This window comes from Mytilus trossulus, chromosome 10 (assembly GCF_036588685.1).
Source record: "Mytilus trossulus isolate FHL-02 chromosome 10, PNRI_Mtr1.1.1.hap1, whole genome shotgun sequence".
Classification (NCBI taxonomy): domain Eukaryota; kingdom Metazoa; phylum Mollusca; class Bivalvia; order Mytilida; family Mytilidae; genus Mytilus; species Mytilus trossulus.
In genome coordinates, this window is record NC_086382.1 from 52,415,901 (window position 1) to 52,441,388 (window position 25,488).

Here is a 25,488-nt window from a genome sequence, read left to right on the forward strand (position 1 = left end):
ATAATGACATTCTTTTAGGCAATACGTTTGCCTAACTATATATTTTTTCTTACCAACTGGTTTATATGGAGCGCCACTTATCTGATATAGACGAGATAATACTTGTCATATACACACAAAATGTAAGCATGATATCTTTGATAAGATTTAACACAAAGTGGTTTGAAATCACAGCCTAATGACGTTCATGAGATTATCACCAGTCTAGTCGTTAGCACTTCAGTTGTTTATACGGAAAATGTCATTACTGCGTCTATTGTTTATACATTGAGAGTAACCAATGATAAATGTATACACTAAGGTTAGTGATGGCTGTTGCTGAAGTTAGTCAGCTTTTCTGAATAATTGGTTGTCAATGCTATTGAACTTTGCATTTTATTTGGCATTCAGTTTAGGATAACGCGAGTGTCGAGTACCAGTAACCTGAGCCAGTAACATTACAACATATTTTACTCATTTAGGAAGATGTGGTATAATTGCTACACAAGAGACCAGAGGACAAAGAAATGAAATTATCGCCAAGAGGTAATGGTACGGACTTCAACGATGAGTAAAACTCATGAAGCATAGCTATAAATAGTCAGATATAAAATGCTCCGAAATATTAATTGATTAAAACAAGACGCCCTACGTTGAATTAAATAATCTCATCACAGTGAGGCTTTTATTATCTCTAACCCAATTTAGATCTTAACCTTTGCACCGTATCATGTGTATTAAGTACTTTTAGTTAAAAATATTTAGAAACGAGTATTGTATCATCGACTTTTAAACCATTACATGTACAACGGCATGGCTGGTGTATCCTAATAACAATTTGTTCATTCTTATTCCGTATTTTACCATTAGCAGCTTTTAAATTAGATTTAATATATATTTCTAATTAGGCGACATACGTAATTAATCGACGTACGGACCTAATGTGACTAGTTATTGCTAACCATTTAATTTGATTAAGTATGTTGCTTAAGTTTAAATTAAATCTTCTAAGACTTTTAGAACCGCACACTTGAATTTTCGTCGACATAAAATAAGAAACGGACAATCAGTGTATAATATGTCATGCATAATGAACGTGTAAAGAGCGTAGCATTTTCTCTTTAAGAGGCTTCAGATTCAACGTCCACACTCTGAACGAACGGGACTACGAACTTGTGCATCCCTCACAACCAAAAATACTTAATAAAATATAAAAAAAGAAGATGTAGTATAATTGCCAATGAGACAACTATTCACACAAGACCAACATGACACATAACAACTATAGGTCAACGTACTGCCTTCAACCATGGGTAAAGCCCATACCGCATTGTCAGCTATTAAAGGACCCGATCAGACAATTTAAAACAATTCAAACAAGAAAACGAACGGCCTTATTTATGTAAAACAATTTACGAAAAACAAATATGTAACACATAAACAAACGACAACCACTGAATTACAGGCTGTTTGCACCTGTCCTTAGTCAGGAATCTGATGTACAGTAGTTGTCGTAAGTATAATTAATAGTTAGTTTAACCCTAAAAATGGTTGAAAGTCTAACATGCGGAATTTAGGATGTTTTTAGGTGGGAAAAACAGATAATCCCCCCAAGAAAGACATTTTTAAACCAAACGAAAGTTACGTTCTATGTGACTGTTGTAATTTATCTTACTTATTCCTTCAACAATGAAATTGGTTTAGTGTATCCTTATAACATAAAAAAAAAAAAATTCATGAAAAAATTGTAACATCGCTTAATTGTACCGATATAGCTCCTTTATAAGATTTTTATGGTCAAGCATCGCCGTGGCTCCATCAGTAGAGCATAGAACTTCAATTGAAAGATGATTTCAAAGATAGGGGTCGAATCTCGTTCAGACGTTTTGAACATTTTTGTTTTAATGATTCGATGATATTGTTTTGGATGTTTGCTTGATTTATAGAGTCATTCTGGTTTATTTTTATTATATAGTATACTAGCATATCATTTTATTAAAGAAAAAACTAATGTATCGCTCATTGTGTGCATTGCTATGGCTGTTCATACTCTTGACTTACTTCTATACAAGTGTTTACATTTATTACATATATATGCAAGGAAAACAACTGCCGCAAAACTGATGTAGATGCTGGTACATAACCAATAATACGAGAATTGATTCTATAGCAATCAAGTCCAATTGGTGCGTGTGAAATATACACATAACATAAAATAAAGCCATTGCATACAAGTTTCAAAACAACACAAACAATTTTTCGAAATCGTTTTTAAACATGGTATTATTTGTAACAAATGCAGTCATCATCAATTTTATCGCAAATTCACTAATAGATACTAGTTTTGAAATTTTTACCATCGTCCCTGAACCCGATACATAATTAAGTCATCAGAAAATAAAACAAAACCACAGAGCAAATCAATTTCACTACAAATCGTGATTGTAGGTTAAAACATATAGAAGCCGTGTTGCCCCTCTATCACAATGAAGGACTGATGTGTAAAAATGTCATATAACAAATGTGAGATGTTCTCCGGTTAAAATATTTATTATCTTATCTTATCGTATATAAGATAAAACCCTTAAAAAATCAGAACACATACAGACTGATGTACATATACTAATATTCAGAATTGGAAAAACAGCATTCCATTTGAATTTGTTCGATACTATTTGGCTTCTTGCCAAAATACATGGTATGGTACCTTATGAGCATGAAGGGTATTAATAATTAAACCAAAAAAATATAAAAAAAGTCAATAATCTTGGCCTTGTGTTTTGCAGGAATGTCTATTCAAGGTATTCATGCAATCTATGCATCCCACCTTCAACCTGCAATGCAATAGGCCGAGATATGGTCAGATAGCTTTGTTGTGTTGAATAATGCCATTTGGAAATCTGTATTAAACAGTATGATGAAAGGGATTTGAACAACGCTGCACACAGAAAAAAATAAATCAATTGACATGAGGTCATATTTCAGTTATGGATGTGTGGTTGTTTTTTCAATTTATCACGCTTTTAATTGCTTTTTTGTAATGTTTTAACTAAAACCAATACTTAATACATTGCACGAAGCCAAGCATTTATCATGTTTATGACAAACTGTCTCTCAATGCATGAATGGATAAGTAAAGGCAAGATTCTACACAATGATTTCAATGTACTATTATCATCTTGCGTTGAGAAACATACATTTTGTCCAAGTCTGTCTGACAAGTGCCTGAAGGAACTCGTACTCATATGAAAATAAAAAAGAATTCGGCAAGGACAGTCGCACCGTTCCTTCGCAATATAATGCCCACAGTTAGGTGAAAAACAGATATGTTGTCAATAAGAAACGTTTTCCTCTGTGTAGAATGTTTTACGTTTTTTTGTTCAATATTACCAAAATATCCCGTATCCAAAATTATAAACTAGGGAATGATGGTATACAGGGTTGAACTAATTATAGAGAAAGAATATTGTCATGTCTTTCAATTATAGTAATAGAACAATGCTTTCCAATTATATAAATAAAAAACGGTCAGTATATGAACGTGATTTTTTTCTTCTAATCCTTTAACAACTATTACATTTTTTTTCAATAGGTACATATCTGATCACATTGTCACAATTTCTAATTGTAGGTGTAGGAAGACAAACCATGCACATATTGAAAATGAATAAACACGGAATAAATATAGTTTAGACAAAATTTCTATTAAATATATTTATAAATCAACAGCGCTTTCACATTACAAAAAACAAACCCTAATTATGTCAGTGCATGAACTTCAGTTTGTCCTGCAACCCTTTTACAATGACTGCAATTTCTTCGCTCGGCACATATCTGATAACATTGTCATTTGGTATGATATAGTTCATGATTGTCGGTTTAGCTAGACTTAACGTTTTAATCAGCTCTCCTATAAGACATCTCTGGATACGAACTCCTTCACGTTCCCTTGTTGGCCATGTGTCGTACTGAGCAAACATGAATTGCTTGATATGATAGGAACAAAACTTTTTAATTTCTTTAGGATGTTTTTCTTTTATCTCTTGAATACACAATTTCACAACCCGAAAAACATTCTTTTTCAAATTAAGTTTGTCTGCGCTGTTTGCATGTTTAACGAGCATTTTTTCAGTCCTCGAAAAAGATAAACGAAAAAGTAGGTTTTTGTCCGATGTATCTAAAATTAAAAAACAAAATAAGTTTTACACTCAGAAATGCAATTAGTTTTGGGAATGGCTAGTTTATTATTTATATAACTAGCCAACGTTTTTATTTTGTAGCTTTTGTCTTTTTCAATTCTCAAACGTTTGTATTTAATTTGTCATTTTACGGTCGTGTTATGCTATTGTTTTAGAAAAAGGGAGAAGGTTTGGATCCATTAAAACGTTTAATCCCGCTGCAAATGTTTGCACCTGTCCTAAGTCAGGAATCTGATGTACAGTAGTTGTCGTTTGTTTATGTAATATATACGTGTTTTTCGTTTCTCGTTTTGTTTATATAGATCAGACCGTTGGTTTTCCCGTTTGAATGGTTTTACACTAGTAATTTTGGGGCCCTTCATAGCTTGTTGTTCGGTGTGATCCAAGGCTCCATGTTGAAGGCCGTACTTTAACCTATAATGGTTTACTTCTTAAATTGTTATTTGGATGGAGAGTTGTCTCATTGGCACTCACACCACATCTTCCTATATCTATTGAGCATCACTGAAGAAACATTACTTGTCGAGATGTGCCTCTGGTTGAGACAAATTGGTACCATCAACGGAGTAAATGTGACAATAAAAAATGTATGTGTAATGTCCTTTAAGCTCTAGATCTGTCTACAGACTCTGTGTGTCATACATTTTAATGTATGTGTTTCCGTTGTGTCGTTTATTTTCTCTTATATTTGAGTGTGAATTCATATTACTATAAGACGTGTCACGGCACTTTTCTATCACAAATTCATGTATTTGTTTTTAATGTTATATTTGTTATTCACATTGATTTTGTCTAATGTTTAGTCTGTTTCTGTGTGTGTTACATTTAAATGTTGAACAACGGTATACTACTGTTGCCTTTATTTACCAATATCTTATTGATTAAAAAAGGTAATACAGTGACTAACTTTCACGTCATGAGGTTTCTGTTGAAAAGTTGGCTTTTTTCAATACAAAATGTAATGCTATATCTTCTTGACTATAACATTTCCAGGTGATAAGGGATGTCACTATAAGCATTTTCACCTACACCTCAAATATGATGAAGGCCGTACCTTGACCTATAATGGTCTACTTTTCAAATTGTGACTTGAATGAATAGTTGTCTCTTTGGCACCTATACCCATACTTATATTTACATTATAATACATTATATACATTATTAACATTATATTTTATCGGAATTTTATCAGAATATAAAGTAGAAAGAAAGTTTTAGTTTCAAATTGCAGGAATAATATGTCATACCTTCTGGACAGGTTTTGCAAACAACGTCATACGACTTCATCGCTCTGTTTACGACATCATCAATTGCTATCCATGATGGATTAATCTTTTTAGCTATTTTATCTGGTGGCCATCCATCAATATTAAAGCATGGAACGAGATCAATATCGATCGGGTTTTTTCCTGGAAATGCATCATAAAAAACTGTGTAAGCTGGACTAAATCCATCTGGTTTTGTCTTTCCTAAAATACGAAAATATAGAAATATATAAAATTAAGGCATCAACAATTATGAATTCAATAAAACGTTATAGCAAATTATCTATTGTAGGTTTGACAAAATATAATAAGATAAATTATTTTTTATATAATCGTATCAAAGGATAAGTTAGTCATGTTCATATTTTTCCCCAACTGAACTCGTTGATGTATGGCATGATCTTCTTGTTAAAAAAAATTTTTGATTCCTTTTGGCCATTTAAATTCTAAAGCGGCTGTGATTGTTATACATACACTTTCATGAAACAGGTAAAATGTGTCTTCGGTCATATTTTCATAATTTGTTCCATTTGATACCTGCATCGATGGCATTTGGGATGAGAATATAAATATCATAATATCATTGATTTGTGTTATGCAAATTTTCCAACCTATATTCAATATGACAATTTTATTTGTTTGACTACAAGGCTTGATCATATGATAATTACTCTCACAAATACATTTTACAATCATTATAGGGTAGAACTAATTAGTTGTTTTTATCTTTTGATAAAAATGAAAGTAAAGTCTGTTTTTTTTTTAAACAATGTCATTTTGTATAAAACTAAATTTCAACTTTTGTTCCCGTCGTCAGTTCGTTGAATTTTATTGCGTTACACAGGTAAATTAACACTACAATAGCAGAAAAGACACCTAAATAAAAATTGATTTTATATAACAAGAAATTAAAAGGATAAAGGGTTAGCAGTTTACTCTACTAACTATAATGATCAGTTCAGATCACAAACATCTTATTCTCGAAAGTAGACCTATAAATGTGTTGGGGTCTAAATGAACTATATAAGTAACCAACTGTTTAATATAGTTACCCCCAAATAAATAACTTTCAACCAATATTTACAGCATTACTAAACTAACTGTTAAACTAAAACACATGGTTTAGAACATGACAACATGGCGCTCAATTTTTGTTATAAAATTCGTGTTTATTGTCCTGTTAAATTATTTTTTCGATCTTAAATTATTTATTACACTACATTAATCCATTATATGTTTTACTCTCTTACTTTTTGTTCTTCTTCCTTGTCGAATCCCACCTGTCCCTAACACCCGATCAAACAATCCAAAAACATACTTTTTGAATTTACCAGGCACAATATACCGATCCTTGTCCAACACATGTTCTAATTCCGGCACTCTTGGTGAAACCATTTTAACCTTGTAGAAGCCAGGGATATTAATAACATCGAAATTAACTTCGACAGACAGATTAGGATAAATCATTATATCAAATTCATCTGGATGGCAATTCTAAAAACAGAAAACAAATTATGTTCTGTTTCTTTATAGTTCTTACGAATAGACAACAATACCGTAATAAAAACGTATGTAGGAAATTTTCAAAATTGACATTCCTACAAAAATTATGTCACACATTTTTCTCGCTCCAAAAGAAGTTCATTTTATTTCATCGGGATTTTTTCTCTTGATTTATAAATTCGAATGGATAAAACATTTGCGAAAACAACAAACCACTACTGGCTCTTTCGATCAATTTGTTAATGATTACACTCATCCGAGAAACCAGAATTAAATTGTTGTTCGTAAGACGCCCGGTTTTTCTACAGAAGATTTATCAGTGACGCGCGAATAAAAATTACAATTAAATGCCAAGAAATAATGAAAATTGAGGACTCGTAATACCAAAAGGTTTTTGTCAATTACAACTTAAATAATCTGACAGACATTGCGAGGACTGTAAAGCCAGTCGTTGTCTTTAAAAAACAAATTCAATCCACATTTTAAAAGTAATCTATTCCTTGGGTAGACAATTTATAGTGTTTCGAAAAAAATATAACTTTATTAAAGTTATTTTGTAACTGTTTTCATATTAATGATAATTTATTTCAACACGAAAAGGCGAACTTTTGTAATACAAATAACAAATCCGGTTACTATTTTCGTTCATTTTTTTCACGTTTGATTTAAGAAATCATACATCTAATACTTGCCTTTGTTTTGTCATAATAGGACCCAGAATTAAAACTGTTCCAATTCACAGTAGATAATTCTTTCAATTTTTTTATGAATTCGTTAGTGAAGCTATTTATAGCATTTGCAGCCGGAGTTATTTCTTCCTTGGAAAGCTTGCATTTGTCTTGTTGATCAATTAACCTTTCTTTAGAAATTGGACTGACAGGGGTTTGGTATTGGGCTTTAACTTCTGAAAAAGTACGTTAAAAAGAATATATTTTAACGCTTAGAAAAATGGACTACAAATCAGTTTTACCTCAATGAAATATTTTATAGTCATATGAAACCTCAAATTTTCTTTGATTTTTATACATTTAGAAGAAGTTTACTTTTTTTTAATTGCTTGCTTCCAGTAGGCACTTCGCCGACATATTTTCAGTATGCAAGTAACCTCAGCGTGACCCTCGTATTTCGCATGTGTCTGTCATTTAAATAAAGTATTACCTGATTGTACATGTTATACACGTGCTTATTTTCCATGCTTCTTGTTGATTGTTTACTATAAGTTGACAATCGGTAAACTTTGGCTTCAAAACACGATTATTAAGCAGCTGCCATATTTTCACACGGTAACAGACAGAGAGAAAAAAAATTACGAGGATTATACGAAATGTTTGCGTAAAAAAGGATAAAATAATGCACAGAAGACTAAGTGTATGATATATGCATGCATTGGTTCAAGAATTGGATAAAAAAAAATTTCACCAGTCATTCGTTTCATATAATTTTAAGTTAAATTAATGTTAATATCATATATAACTATGATATTACGATACAATGTGTTTCAACCATAGAACAAAGTCTATATATCATTTGCATTTGAGATGTTTTGATTACAATATATGTCAGCGAATAAGGCATCAATTTTCAGATTTTATAAGTAAATGTATTCACAAATCACTAATGCACAATATATGTTTAGCATAAATCTGTTCTAAATTAATAAACATCAACAAAAGTACTTAAATATATATTTGCCAGTTTGTTTCTTGTAGAGAATTGTCTTATTCGCAAACATACCACATCTTCCTATTTTTAATACAATAATGATTGAAAAATTAACTCACTGCCCAATGGATTTGATGGAGACTTCTCTTTTCCACATCTATCTGTACGTTTCTCTGTTAAGAACAAATGTATATAATATATAGTAACACGTACAATCTAGACATAAAGGTGTTTCTTAATTACAGTAGTTATCCGATCTCTTGAATTGCAAAGATATTTAAGGCTTCAACCCTGTTAATGTTACTACTTGATACACCATAAAAATTTGTATTTTATAGCTTTAACCTGTTTGATTTTCGACAACAAGGCTCAAATGTAATAAATCGATAGCATATCTATGTACAAAATACGAAAAAAACCCACTTTTTTAGCGCTATAAAACAAGGTTTAATCCACCATTTTCTACATTTGAAAACGCCTTTACGAAGTCTGAATATGACAGTTCTGGTCTATTCGTTTTTGCTGTGTTTTGTCATTTGATTTTGCCATGTGATTAGGGACTTTCCGATTTGATTTTCTTCTGAGTTCAGTGTTTTAGTGATTTTACTGTTTACAACGTTCAAGCAGTGCCTGCATACAGATTATATATCGAATTGGTTAGGTATTCCCGTGCTTGTTCTATTCCTATCAGGATTTCCTTGGTAGAAGGTTGCTGATCACAAGAAAACTATTAAGCCAAGAATTCCAGATGGTGACGTTGAAACCATCCCTTCGTCAATTTTACGGACGCAATCACGAGATGGTTGACAGTTATGGACTTACCGTTTCACAGATGATATCGGATATGTTCCTTACTTCGTAAATACAATCCACTTCCCTTATCATGAATCTAACATAATGAATAATACTATTTAGCGGGTTTTATAATAACATGAGCAACACGAAGGGTGCCACATGTGGGACAGGAACTGCTTATCCTTCCGGAGATGACCCTCAGTTTTTTTAAATACAATTCAATACTTTTCATTTACAAAATAACTTTCCTTATTCGTACAATGAAATCATGACTAAAAGCACAATATAAAAAGTTACAAAAGCAACTGCGGTTGTCCAAAATCTAAACTCTCTCTTATAATACAGCTTGTTAATATGAGTGATTTTATTGTTTCAATTTCAAGGGGAACGTTCGTCCGAACTAAAACATTTGAAAGTATGTGAGGTACAAAATGCAGACATCAGATAAAAGTTGTTTACCAACATCCAGCTGAGGTCTTCATTTGAAGAAATAACGCGCGTACAGCATATTTATCCTTGTATCTATGATGAAACTATTTGCCTGATGGAACATGATTTTCTATATAGTTATCAAAGGTACCAGGTTTATAATTTAGTACGCCAGACACGCGTTTCGTCTACATAAGACTCATCAGTGACAATTACATCAAAATATTTAAAAAGCCAAACAAGTACAAAGTTGAAGAGAATTGAGAATCCAAAATTCCAAAAAAAGTTGTGCCAAATACGGCCAAGGTAATCTATGCCTGGGATAAGAAAATCCTTTGTTTTTCGAAAAATTCAAAGTTGTAATAACAGGAAATGAATAATAATGACCGCATTGTTGATATTCATGTCAACACCGAAGAGTTGACTACTGGGCTATATAATTTTTATTTAGCACACGTTAAATGAGTGAAACAATTCTTCTTAGCTCAAAGTCTAATTCCCTCTTCCTGAATAGAATATTCCTTTACGCGAATTGAAAAGATAATTAAAAGTAGTAAACAAAATCCATCTAAGGTTATCATTTGAAGATTTAACGAGCGTACAACATTTGAATCCTGATATCTATGATGAATTTATTAGTTTGAGGGATCTTATTTTCATTATAATCATTATTTCGCAACGTTAAATAAGTTAAAAAATTCTTCTTAGCTCAAAGGCTAATTTCTTGAACACAACTGAAGGATGAGACCTAATCGATTAATTCTCAAATTCAAATATACAGGGCGCATATTCTACTTTTTTATTTAGTAAGAAAACCCAACACCGACGAAATGCCAGTGAGGTAAATAAAACAGTACATAAAAGCTACCCAACACGTCCCATATAAACAAAAATAGTAGATTTTAACATCATTTCTAATCTAACAACATGGCATCCATGATATTATATAAACCTCAAATGATCTCAGTTTGGAGCAAATGCATTGGTTAGGTCAATTTTCTCGTCGGCAATCATAGATGTATGATAAAAAAAATCCAGACTTTTATGATTAAACGATAGAAACAATGCTTCAGTATCTTCAAGTATAGAGGCACATAATCGTAATCTTCAAAATCATTAAATACACTTGATAAAACGAAAAAAATAAGTTTACTTTTTTTTTTTTTAACATTTAGCACTTTAAAAAAGGTCTTCTGGTCTGTTTCGATCATCTTGCTCATGATAAATATGAATATATATTGTAACAAACTCACATAAGGGTAAAATTTCTTGTGAGCAAGATGGCAGATTATCATCATGAGAAAAGCAGGTAAGTTGCTGTGACAATTGTATGTATTGTTGGTCATCACCATTCCACTATAAGTCGTTTTGAGAATAAAAGTCAGGCAACAAACGAAGTAAAAGACCTTTCGAGATCAAGAAGACTCCATATATCATTTGCTTGGTATAATCAAGCATAATGAAGGTTAGTCAGAAGGAAACCCATTGCATACAATACAATCTGAAAAAGAGAGTGTTGGTCACAGGAGCCTTTAAAGAAGAACTGTTAGAAATCGACTCATCGCTCCTGGTTATCGTGCGATACGACCATTTCGGGGATCTTTGCTTACAAACAGACAAACAGTTGTCCGTCTCCAATCTAGTGCAGAGCTCGCCAAAGTAGGAAATTAGCATAAGGGGTGGGATTTCCATTGTTCCAATGGAATTCGGTTGATCTTTCTTGGCCCGATCGTAGTCCGGATTAGTACAATATCGAGCATATATGGGACACTATTGGGCGTAAAGTGCACGAAACGACACCTCAGTTCAAACACGTCATCAAAATAAACAATGTGATTCATCGTAAATGGTTTCTGCTACCTTAGCAACAATTAAGTCGATTTATGGCAGGAATCAGAAGTCGTTAAGAGCGGTTATCTGTTTGATGGAGGCTGTCCACAAAGTACTAATTATTTGGCGTATAACGATCAAACATAATGTGAATCTCAAGATTAATTTTGAAATGTCTGACTTTGTAAAGTTCGACTACAAAAAAAGTTATAAAATGCATTTTTTGTACAAAAACACTTCATTTTGTTATCAAAATTGTGGTTAGATAAAATATTTTTTTCATTCATTTTTGTTCGTTTAAATGTCAATGTTATCATAAACTATGTTTTAATATTATGTTACAAAGATTTTATCATATTCCATCCAAAATAAGAGGCAATGTTTTTAATTCATAAAAAATCAAGGTGTTGCAATACGTTTTTTTATGTGTATAGATCAAACTTTTTTTCTATACCAACACAGGCTTTATCTATTTTCTTTAAATTTGGTTGGAATGTAAAGAAAATTCAGATTATAAAGCGCAATTAAATTACTTTATGACTAATATGTCATATTCATCGATTGGCTGATGTTTTAACGCCACTTTCAACACTACTGTGCTATGTCGTGTCGCTCCGTGTAACTGCTGGAGGAAACCGGAATGCTCTAAAACAACTACCATACTTTGTATGGAAAATTGAAAATCCTAGTCCATTAAGATTGAAGTAGAGTGAACATTGCAAGTGCGGGATTCAAACTCACAACCTCACCTTTGGACTATGTACACCAATTGGCAATCGAGGTCCTATGCTGTCATATGATAATGCACTGAATTTAAAAAGATACCAAATAATAGTTGTTGGCATAGTGTCCCGAATTCAAGAATTCTTCTTATATTATAAATAGTATTCAAAAAAAATTAGTTTAGGCTTTGAAAATGATATTTTTTGTAAAGAAAAATAAAGATTTCAATTTTATTGTCTAGTGCTGCTGAGTATATAAGTTAGTTTATCTACTAACCATTGTAACTTTCAGGCAGATCTGTTGTTCTGGGACAATGTGTGGTTGCTTGTTCTTCAGATTCTTTAAAATCTAAAATGTTTTTATAATTTCATATAATGTTTGATGTTTTAAGTATCGAAAGGCGACTCTGACGTACACAATTTTATATTGTAGTTTTTGAAACAGACATTGTCACTTGTATTCTGTAAAAGAAGGATTTAATTTTTGTTTTATAATTACATTATGATAATTTTGTAACTGCTCAAATGTAAACTATTCATAATGTTAAAATATACATGTCAGTTAACTGTTAGTAGTATGTTGTTATTTATGTATTATTGTAATTTCGTTTATTTTCTTTGGTTTCATCTTCTGACATCAGACTCGGACTTCTCTTGAACTGAATTTCAATGTCCATATTGTTATGCGTTTACTTTTCTACATTGGCTAGAGGTATAGGGGGAGGGTTGAGATCTCATAAACATGTTTAACCCCGCTGCATTTTTGCATCTATCCCAAGTCAGGAGCCTGTGGCCTTTTTTGGTCTTATATTATTTCAATTTTAGTTTCTTATGTACAATTTGGAGTTTAGTATGGCGTTCATTATCACTGAACTAGTATATATTTAATTTGGGATCAGCTGAAGGACGCCTCCGGGTGCCGGAATTTCTCGCTACATTGAAGACCTGTTTTCTATGGTCGGGTTGTTGTCTCTTTGACATATTCCCCATTTCCATTCTCAATTTTAAATTCTAATACAACGTATCATTAGTAAATAGTCTGGTGATTAAATCTCATAGTCATCTAAAACACAAACCAAACACAAAAATTATTTAAGACTTCATGATTGATTTGGTACTATATTTTTTTTTCATTTCGAGTGTCATTGATAATACTCATGTTGACGAAACGGCTGGTTGGACTCTAGTATTATCTTTGTTAAGACTCAACTTATTTTGTTCAATACATTTTGTGTGTATTTTGACGATAGACGATTTTTTTTTATCGAAAATAAACATCTTAAATCACTATATTCAAGAAATTCGGACTAACATGTGTTAATATGCTATATCAATGATGTTACCATATTTTCCCTTTTATTTACACATACCTGTATCTCTTGGAACATAGCATTGTCTATAACCACATCGCTCTTTATCTCTAGCTCTTCTGTAGTCATAATGGTTACCCTCACTGGAAGAGCTTTGACGTTCTAATGTAAAGTATTGATAAATAAATTATTAATTGCTAAACGGTAACTGCTCATGAATTTTAGTATACACATCATGATAAAGGTTTGATTTAGTTACTGTTGACGGGTCGCAATCGTTCCACACACATAACAAACTCAATATGAATTGATTCAACCCCCCTTTTTTGTCGTAAGTTTTTATTACTAAAATTCTAATATTTTAATGTTGAAATATTTTTATTTTTCTTATTTTATATCAGGTTTACAAAAACTGCATTGTAAATTACGAAATAAATATTATATATGTTACCATCATCCCTTGAAGTATATGATCGTCTATGCCTATATCGGTCGTCTTTATGTTGTCTTGGTGTGCCATGACACCAATCCTCGTGGTTGGACAATGGGTGCTCTGTATCTACTAAATATTCAATAATTATTACCATATATATTCCTGTATATGCAAGATGGTGTAACCATTGAGTAATGAATAAAAACTTAGAAATTTCATAATTGCGGTAAATAAATAAAACACGTGATAAAGAACATTTTTTTTTCAATTATTATCATCTGGAGGATTATATAAATATTGCGATTTTTACTGTTTTTTACACGTTATTGTGTTTTTAATCTGCTAATGAAAACTTCACATATAAATGATCCATCAATATTGTCAATTTTAAATAATGTAAAAAGATAAAAGGTCTGGAAACATAAATCAAATAATGCTTTCAAAAGCGACGTTCCCATTTTTAGAGAGTTTATTGAAACAGAGTAAATAGATATCAAAAGATCTTGTATAACTAAGATTGTGAATTGAAAAACTCGATGTTTTAATTATTACAGCCTGTAGCCTTTGTTAGTCTTTGATTTTTTCTTTACTCTATTTTAATTTTGATTCATGTGTATGCATAGGTGTTTTGTGTTCCATCTATTTCGCCTGACTTTTTTGTGCACTGTGTTGGGGTTGTCTCTTTAACACATTCCCCATTATATTCTCAAAAACAACACAAAGCTCTTTTCACATCTATGTTTTATATAAGTTTGTGGTGATGTTTTATCGAGTAATTCTTAAAAGTTGAATGAAATAAACTCGTACTGTTCTAGAAAAAATATTTTTGACTTATAATTGCAATGTGAAAATGATTACCATTATCTCTTGGAGTATAGAATCTTTTATGTCCATGTTGCTCGTATTTATTTGGTCTGTGTTTGTGTATCCTTCTGTGATAATAGTTTCCATTTTCGTTGTAAAATCGGTTATGTTCTGAATCTGCTGTATAAAAATAACAATATTTTTTTTAGTTTGATGTAAATGGTTAGTTATATTTTAGCAAATATATATGCAGTTATTTAATCATGCTTATATTGAATATAAAAGCGCATCAGAGATAATGCCTGTTCATGAAAATTGAATAGAAAAGGCATCAAAATATGATGCATGTGTCATTTATCTGTGTTTTTGTTCCGAATGTATAAAAATCAAATGTTTTACTTTATTGTTCAACCAGTTAGTGTGAGTATAAATAGTTTTAAAGAGGGACGAAAGACACCAAAGGGACAGTCAAACTCGTAAATCTAAAACAAACTGACAACGCCATGGCTAAAAATGAAAAAGACAAACAGAAAAACAATAGTACACATGACACAACATAGAAAACTAAAGAATAAACAACACGAACCCCACCAAAAACTAGGGGTGATCTCAGGTGCTCCGGAAGGGTAAGCAGATCCTGCTCCACATGCGGCACCCGTCGTGTTGCTTATGTGATTACAAATCCGGTAAATAGTCTAATTCGGTTGGTCAAATTCATGAAAGGGAAGGGGATTGTAGTTACGACGTAAGGAACATATCCGATATCATTTAAACATGTATTTAAACTACAAATATGCATCATTGTTGAAAAACTTTACGTTGATATAGCATTATACAAAATCAAACTACTGATATCCAGATTTTTTAATGAACATAGACTCAAATAAAACATATATAATGTGCACAAGGAAAATAAAATAAACAAACTGGACAGCTGGAACATTATACTTATCATTTTATCTAAAGCAGACAAAGTTTACAGCATGCATTGAAACCAAACTTTCACAGTTGCTAAAATCATCGAGCAAGGAATTTAATTTTGTTAACATACATTCATGGTTAAAGATACTTCAGTCAGACATACGATGACCTATAGTTGTTAATTTCTGTGTCACTTTTTGTGTTTTGTGGACAGTTGTCTCCTTGGCAATCATACCACATATTTTATAGCATAATAAAAAAAAACCGCCTGATATCAAAATGTTTATATATACAATGATTCGAATGTCAAAAATTAGTTATCTTTCATACAAAAAATCTATATAATCTTACTTAAACCGAACATTGTATGGATGTTCTTAGTTCTAAAGATTCATTTATTTTCGTGGGTACCAATTTCCATGGAAAACTTGCATGTTCGTGGATACTTAATTTTGTGGTTTTGTTGAAGTCAGCAAAGAAGCCTTTTAAAATTTGTCATTTTTGAATATTTTATTTCGTGGTTCACCTATTCCAGTAAAATCCACAAAAATTGTATTCAACGAATATTAATGAATCAACAGTGTGTGTAAAACTAGAGTAAATCTACAAACTGAAGAAAACTTATTGACCTGTGAATCTACAAACTGAAGACAACTTAAAGACCTGTTAGTGACCTTCTGCTGTAGTTTTTTTTTTATTTGGTCGGGTTGTTGTCTCTTTTACACATTCCCCATCTCCATTCTCAATTTTATTTAGAATTGTATAAATCTTACTATCATTTGTGCAGTTTTAACTAATTTAATGCTTTACAACTCAGAATTTTATAGTTGTCTTAACATCTCAAATACACGATTTTTAGTCTTTCAAATGCTTCTCTATGTGTAATCAAAACTTTAGAAATATTGAAATGCTTTCATAATCATAGTTTTTAAAAAACGGTTGGATTGATTTTTACAAAAGTATTTAGATTACCATAATCCCTTGGTTTATATGATCGTCTATGACCATATTGCTCGTGTTTGTTACGTCTTGGTGTGTATACTCGTATGTGGCTTTCTTGACCATCTTCATGAGTATCAACTGGGATCTCTTTATTTTCTAAAACAGTATTGGAAAATTTTGTTTAAGTTGTAAAATAAACATGTCATGTTGGTTTGGGTTTCATGGTATACAATAGAAAAAACAATTCTTGCAATAAAATACAATTAACGTTCAATCTTTTCTTTTCTTTTTTTTTTTAGAATCAATGGTTTTTGCCTAATCTATCACAATAAGTCCATGATAGTCGGGACTATAATAGCAAATTTTCTTCTCCCAAATTTTGTTTTATTTACTAATAAAACCTGTTATTAGTATCAACATGTTTAATTACGTACCCTTGTGTCTTGGTGTTAAAGGTTGTCTTTGGTCTTTGCTTTGACCAGTTGCTAGTTCATGCGATTCTGTTGTAGCTTGCTTGTTTGGTGCTGATATTTGCCTTTCCTCTTGCTTGGTGATAGGGCCTTTAAAATCTTGAAGTAGGAAAAGTGAGACTAGACTAAATGTTATTAGGTTATTCGTAAAAAAAATTATGAGGTATATTTACAGTTGTTAAAAGGCGTAATTTATCATAATGTGTCATTCTGAATACCCAGTCTGGGAAAATATGTGTATTAAACAAATTTTCCAACACCGAATAATTTTGTTATGTTTCTACTGTTATCCGAAAATTGTGTGAATGGAGGGTTTACTATAATAATACAGTTTGTGTCCACAAATGATTTGAAGAACCTTATATGAAAATTGAACTGTAGAGAATGTGAGATTTAAGTTACGTGTGAAATGATATTAATAAGTACCTGTAATTTAGCATCCGCAGATGATTTTGACGTAAACAATGATATATAATATTAATTAGATCTTGCATAAACTTAGATTAGAGTAAAAAAAAAATATTAGAGACAGGTGTACACGTACTTAATTTATGATGAAACCTGAACAATGTTAGATTGTCACATCTAACGATTTGAAATATCAATTCGAATTTAATCTTTATATTGGTTATAGTGAATGCCACTGACAATGCAAGTCAGGTTGGCCAAATCTAGTGAGATGTTGGATGCTCTGTGACGTTCCGAGAAGAATATTCATCAATGCAATGCCGAATGTAGGTCTTTCTTTTTGTCAAAGATTACTACGCCTTATTGGTTGATTTTGTTATCACAGTGTTGGAGGATTATGTGTCACGGAATATATATAACATATCATAAGATGATAAAACGCAAAGAAGGTCAATGACCTATTTAAACGTATTCTTCCATTCTTGTATTAATATATGTCATGTAGTATCTGATATCATAACTTAAATGTATACTAGTTCTAATGTTGTACTGTAACACAACTGTCCCATGTTAGAGGGGTGGTTAGTATCCCGCTTACATGTTTAACCCCGCCACATTCTGAATGTATGGCCTGTCCAAAGTTAGAAGCCTGTAATTAATTGGTTGTCGTTTGGTGATGTGTTAAATATTTGTTGTTCGTTCATTTGTTGAACAAAAATTAGGTCGTTAGTTTTCTCTTTTGAATTGCTATACATTTGTCATTTCGTTTTTCTTCTATATTGCTGACTTTGCGGTATGACCTTTGCTCAATGTTGTTGAGTCGTACCATGACCCATAGTTGTTAATTTCTGTTTCATTTTGGTCTTTTGTGGAGAGTTTTTTTATTGGCAGTCATATCATATTTCTTTCTTTATAGTATTTCATATTTATATAATATAAGTCAATTTAACGTTCGGGTAACCTCTTTAAGGAGTAAAGTAATGTATTTCTAAGATACATTCTAACTCAAAGATGTCACGTGTCAACTGTAATTGTATTTCAAAATAATGAAGCATTTCACGTTTGTAATGTAACCAACTTTTATTTGATATTTTACTATGATTGATGGATGATTGCTTTACGCTGCATTTGCACAAAAGGCTAAATCACGGCCACATAAATTTAAAATACATTATAAATAAAAAAAAAAAATAATTAACCGTATAAACAATATATATTTTGTTGTTCATTACTGATTGGCAACCTGGAGCATTGACACCTGAAGCACGCGTGCTTTGCTCATGAAAACTTTAAACTAAAATACATTAAACCTATTGTAAGTATGGTTCCATTATTTTCAATATTTATACATTTAAATTTCAGTTTATCTAAAAAGAAATTTCAATCAACTACGTAATGTCGCAATTTTATGAAAACAAATGTGACGTTGTACATTTTATTACACATTGTAAACTTTTGTGTTTGTTTGTTATATAATGTTGATAGAAAAGTTATAAATCAGTTATAATAAGTGGCTTTTCTTTAAAGTTTTGTCCATGCAGGTTTTGATTTATACAATCATTGCATCATGAGATTGAATAGGGTATAGGTTTTCGATAAATTATTTTCAATTTTGGAAAAAAGTTTTTTTTGCACAATCAATACATGAATCATCGATATGAACTTGGAACATTTATGTAAGTCAACAAGATACACAAGTAGCGGATGGTTAAGAACGGAAGTGTTAAGTCGTAAAACGGAATATTAAAGTTCCTAAATTAGTAATCACTTCAATATTTTACTTTTAAAAACTGATCCGACTTTTTTCAGATCATAAAATCAAAAATAATCTTTAACAAATGCCGACATTTACAATAATATTAAATACAGGTAAATACAATTAATTTTGTTGTTAGGTATACAGTTAAATGGATAAAGGACATTTTTAATGGCTAAAAAGTAAAATTTGCATAGATTTTTGAAAAATATTTGAAATATTTGAAAAAAAGAGGTATTAAAAGACGTTCTTGTTCCTACAAAAAGTCTGTTTCGCCCAATTCCGTATTGTCATTCAAACACACATCATTTAAACATCACTGTTTTTCTAATCCTAAATTTACTAACGAAGATATATTTCTCAATATTTTCTCAAACATCAAACAAATGGATAACCACTGTAATAATTCTGACGATTTACATGCATTTTCGTATGTAGAAAATATTGTTTATTGAATTATTAAATATAAAAAAAGACTGCCAACGTCTGTTTAATTTGGATCTTATCAAATTTGGGTTGATGCAAATAAAATACATATTAGTTTTCTTGAATAAAAGCGTGCAACATCATACATACATGACGGGACAAACAGTTAGGTCAACTGGACACATTTGACGGATTGGATACATTTAGATAATGGCAAGGCTCCTGAATGTTACATATATAAGAACATAAATATGTGATGCCTCAGAACTATATGTATTCTTATAAGGCTCTTATTATTGATAATTAGTATATTCTTATTTTAATCGTAAATTGAGTTAGGAAAATAGAAAGAAAACAAGCATTCTGTAAGTATTTCATGGGAATACAATGTCATAGTTCCCTACCATGAAAATTTTTTTATTGGAACAAAATCCTAATCTGATATATAATGGTGTAATCTATATATAGCATGACGAAAAAGCATTCTTTGAGTGAGTTTAAATCGAAGGACCATAACTCTGCACGAAATCATCAGACTGGAACAAATTTCGAATTTATTCTTTACATTGCATGATAAAACAATAAACCAACAATCAAATCAATATATTTAAGCATAAAGAAAATAGTGTGGAAAGCTGATTCGCTGGACTAACGGATAGACGGAGTGCAAACCTAACGTTTCGTTCAACTTCGACGGTAGGGGACAACACATACAAGCATTACCTGCATATCTAGGAGAATCATAATCGCCGTGTCTTCTTTCATCGCTTTTCCTCATTTCAAAGTGAAGATGTCTTCAAACATTTATTCTGAAATTGATGTTTATATTAAAAGCATGATGTTATAAATATAAACTTATTCAATTTATAGTTTGAACAAAATAAAAAAAAATTATAACTTATTGTTATGTCTTGAATTTCAAGACAAATTTATTGTATGCATTGTCTTTCTCCACTTGATGGTTTTATTATCCATTAACTCAAACTTCAACTAGACTATACTTACAACCTGGTTGGTCTTATGCGTCACACAGAATTAAAAAAAAAACTACATATTTGTCTTTCAATCAATTCGAATATGCAAATCAGAGAAAAAACATAACTTCATGTGTTGTTTTTAGAGAAGAAAATGGTCAAAATGTTTTTTTTTGGTCTACAATTTCCTTTGGGTAGACAATAAACTTAAAATGAAAACACAAGCGATTTGTTTTTAAAAGCTTTTAGAATATCTTCTTATATCAAAAAAAGAAGAATATGTGGTATGATTGCCAATAAGACAACTGTCCTTAAGAGACCAAAATGACACATACATTAACAACTATAGGTCACCGTATGGCCTTCAACACTGAGCAAAGCCCATACCGCATAGTCAGCTATAAAAGGCCCCGATATGACAATGTAATACAATTCAAACAAGAAAACTAACGGCTAGATAAAAAGAAAATGAACGAAAAACAAATATATAACACATAAACAGACAACCACTGAATTACTGGCTCCTGACTTGGGACAGGCACATACATAAATAATGTGGCAAGGTTAAACATGTTAGCAGGATTCAAACCCTCCCCGTAAGCTTGGACAGTGGTTTATAAGTAAAATATAAGACCAAATGTTCTTATTTTGTGCAACATGTTTTGGACAAAATTCATGTTTATCAAATTATCGTAATATAAGACAAATAACGGCGGCATTTTGTAATGTTATCTTTTTCGAAACAAAAGAACCGGTGAGTTGTTTATAAAAAATTGACGACGCCCTTATCTCTCTTGATACCATATAGTATTCCCTGAAGGGTGCTCTAGAAAATCTAGAATTTATAATTTGATAATATAAGTTAGAAAATCAGGAACAATACTAGCAAAAATATTGATAGGCTACGGATCCCCTTTTTAAGATATTTAATTTGAAATATAACAGTAAAGACTCGAACTTATACCTTGTTTTACATTGGTATTGTCTAGGTTTCAAATTGGAAAAAAGGCAGTTTACAACCACTATCGTAGGAAAAGAACAAAGGATTCCGAACATCTCACAAAATTTTTAAAAACCTAGAAAAGACAATACAACAAATTGCCATATTATCAGAGCATATTATACGAACTATTGTTGGGGTAAACAGTTTTACGTGGATGCATGATATCATATTTTGTCTTGTAAATTGCAAACTAATGATAACTGTCGCTTACAATATATCCAGTCCAATAAGACATCAAGTTGAACCCTGTTCCATATCAAAATATTAAGTTAATAGAATGTTACTGATAAAATAGATCAGAACAAGTTGTTATTATACAGATAAAGAAAAATAAATGATAGCTCTTAACTAGCAATGTGAATGAATGAACAAATAATTTAATACTGTAACAAATAATCATCTTTGTCTTAGATGTTGATTCTGAGATTTTATGTTTTTTAATGGTTTGCTGTAGTCTGTCACATTCAATCGATAATTGATACTTTTAAAAATATTAACTGCCATCCGATACCTTTTACATACAAGGAGTTATACATACACAAAGAAAAAAATTAAGCAATCCCTGATAAATCGCATTATAGTTGGGTTTTTTACCCAAAATGTTAATTTGAATATAAATATTGATTTTAACAAGACCAATGTTCCTGAAAAAAGATGTGACCATACAGGTGTGACCGGTTATTAAGATATCGACGTACCATGCACGAAAAGCGTGCCTCCCATGCAGATAACAAAATGCAGTTTCCCCGCGCTTCAAATTTAAGTATTTCAGTCCAGCAATTTGAAAATGTCTTTCATATTCTGCGATTGTGGTATGGAAACGAATATCGGAGGGTCAAATATGGCAGATTATCGGCATGCGGCCATCATACTCTGTAGTTATCATATAAACTATTGGACATCAGATGGGCAAACAGTATACTATAGTCAGCAGGTTTGTGTGGAAACAAACCAAAAACGTGAAAGACTTGCCAAGATCCAATAGACCACTGGTAACATCGAAGCATGAAGGCAGGGCACTGCAAGGGCTAATTAGACTAATGCCATTCGCAACAATTCCTGTTCTTAAAAGATAATGGTAACCTTGTAGACAGCCATCAACCAGAAACATGAGGAACTGGAAATAAGCAGAACTCAAGTCAAGAAGAGTAACAAGACGTCCCATGTTAACTAACCGACAACGACAACTTCGTTTGGCCTAATCATTCAATGGCCGTTTCCGCCTTTCTTCAAGGCGAAGCACTAGCTGCTTTTCCATGGCTTGCCAGTAGCACGTATCGGAAACCGATAGAGCATATTGAGGACACGTTAGCTGTCGGGTACCAGCAGCCGACCCACCTGTACAAAATTTGCGTCAGTTGGAAGCAGCATTGCACCGAAAATGGCGGCATACAACGGCAGGAAATCCAACTACAACCTGGAGGGATGAGACTCAGGATTGAAGCCTTAATACAATTACGTGGTGGTTTCACCCAATATAATAACTAAATGTTGAGCTATGGATTTCGTTAACAGACTTACAATGAACGTTTTCTAAGTGAAATGGCAGTAATATCCTGCAAAAGACCTCAGAAATTCCATACTTAAAATGAACATGTTTTAGTGTTTAAACTGGTGTTGTGGTTTTGTGACAATCTATTCATGAAATAATAATTTCTGTTGCAATTTGTTATGTTTATATTTAAGCTATTGTTATGTTCTAACAGGCTGTATTACTATTTTTGCCACCATTTGTTCCGGATTCCATGATCCATATCGTAATATTTGTCAATTCGAAAAAAACGTTGGGTGCTTAATTTTTTTCTTTGCGTATGGAACTCATTCTAGCTTCTAAACCATATAATTTGAAATAAGGAATCAACTAATTTGTGTTTTGATTAGATTTCGGGAGAAACATATAGATAACAGTCTAACTTTATTTTGAAAGGAAACACCGGCGTTTTGGCGTTGTAGAACTATGGTATATATGCTTAGAATCTCTGAGTTGAAGTGTTTTATTAATTAAGATTTCGATTACATTAAATTTTTCTTTTCATTGACAAACATCAAAAAGATCCATGTTCTGGACAACTTAACGAGACATCAGAAGATTTATCGGGAAACAACCATATTTATAGTAATCTGTCCTTCCTCCTTCAATGAATAAAGATATATTGTTCTCTTACACTCTGACTCGTGATATTTCTTCTTCAAATGAAAAAAGACAAACATTTGTTCCCATCAATTCTGGTTGTTCTTCCTTACAATCTGAGTCGTAACATGTTACTTGTTGTATTAATGGGTTCAACTTTTGACCTCGATAGCAAGTTATCGATTTTATATTTCAACTAATCGTCCTAAATCTAAAATGTAAGTTTATCTTTAAGCAATAGCTTGTTATATTGGGCTGGTATCCACATCACTTCAATATACTGTATTGCGTTCCATTAGATATGACCTTCTAAATTAATCTTCAACATTCAGATTTGTTTTTTTTTTTGCACAGGCTGTCTATAGATAAACTCATCATAGATACAAGGATTGAAATTTTGTGTTTGGGCAAGAGGTGTGTTTCATCAATAAACGTCTCATCAGTGACTATTTGTGACATTTGTGAAATATGTACTTTTGAAACTATACGGAAATACTGATTCGGATACGTTTGATTAGAAACTGCCGCATCTGATCTCGATAATGTTCATGCTTTTATATTTTTATTGTCCTATTAATAAAAATCAAGAATGTGTACTTTCGGTTAAATACAGATAAAAAGTTTACAGAAAATGTGCAGTCCGAATATCTTTTACCTAAAAACTAGGAGACAGGCTTTTGAATGATATGTAAAATAAAATAGTGTTTGTGCATTGAAATAACATCATATTGAAATAAGATCATATATTCGTAATGTCACTCCACTGTGTTCATGTTAATAAATGAAGTTCATTACAAATGTATACCATACGTTTTGTTGCCCTTGTACATACATTTGTCGGAATTATGATAACTGTGATATTTATTCAAATGATAACTAAAGTTTCACCTGGATTCAATCCCTTGACTGTATACAGACAATATCAATATTCAAAGTCAGAATCTTGAGTTATTGACAATGCATGAAAATATGAACTTAAAAAATCGTGTCCATATTTTCATTCTAGTAATTAAATACATGTAGTAGACTTGATATTATGTGTTTTGCTAACGAACAGGAAAATACACTTACCATATTTATAAGACAACCGCTACTTGATCGAAATATGTACACTTTACAAATAAATGAATTCTACTTTCACTTCTTTGGCGGTTTTTACGTGATCAACCGGGAAATGCAACTCATATTTTTAAATCAACCTTTTCTTGAAACTACTATTCACACTTAAATTACATTATCTACTAATACAAGGTAAATTTAAAGACCGACAATAAAGATAAAAACAGAAAAAAGATACTGAAAAACGGGGCCATAAATACAATATTTAGGTCATTTAAATAAAACCAGAACGTAAATCCAGATATTAGATTATAACAGTGTCTTTTTAACTTCGTTTAGAGATCATGTGATTTTGTCAGTTTTTACTCTCGTCATGTCTGTCTGTACTACGCCATCACATTCTTATCTGCAAATTATCACAGTGTTTCAGGTAAAACAGGGGTGAAAGATACCAGAAGGACATTATA

At 31.6% G+C, this 25,488-nt stretch overlaps 1 protein-coding gene across 1 annotated transcript; it reads right to left on the reverse strand.

The window, feature by feature from the left end:
* Positions 1 to 3,696: 3,696 nt before the first annotated feature.
* Positions 3,697 to 25,172, reverse strand: LOC134687997 (cyclic GMP-AMP synthase-like). Its single transcript, XM_063548463.1, has 13 exons — positions 25,034 to 25,172; positions 20,578 to 20,663; positions 17,229 to 17,363; positions 16,825 to 16,950; positions 14,986 to 15,111; positions 14,146 to 14,253; positions 13,755 to 13,856; positions 12,662 to 12,733; positions 8,728 to 8,781; positions 7,639 to 7,850; positions 6,694 to 6,937; positions 5,426 to 5,647; positions 3,697 to 4,156 (listed from the first exon to the last, which is right to left on the reverse strand). The coding sequence occupies exons 2-13, from the start codon at positions 20,630 to 20,632 to the stop codon at positions 3,744 to 3,746; spliced, it is 1,869 nt and encodes a 622-aa protein (XP_063404533.1). The 5' UTR covers positions 20,633 to 20,663; positions 25,034 to 25,172; the 3' UTR covers positions 3,697 to 3,743.
* Positions 25,173 to 25,488: the final 316 nt, after the last annotated feature.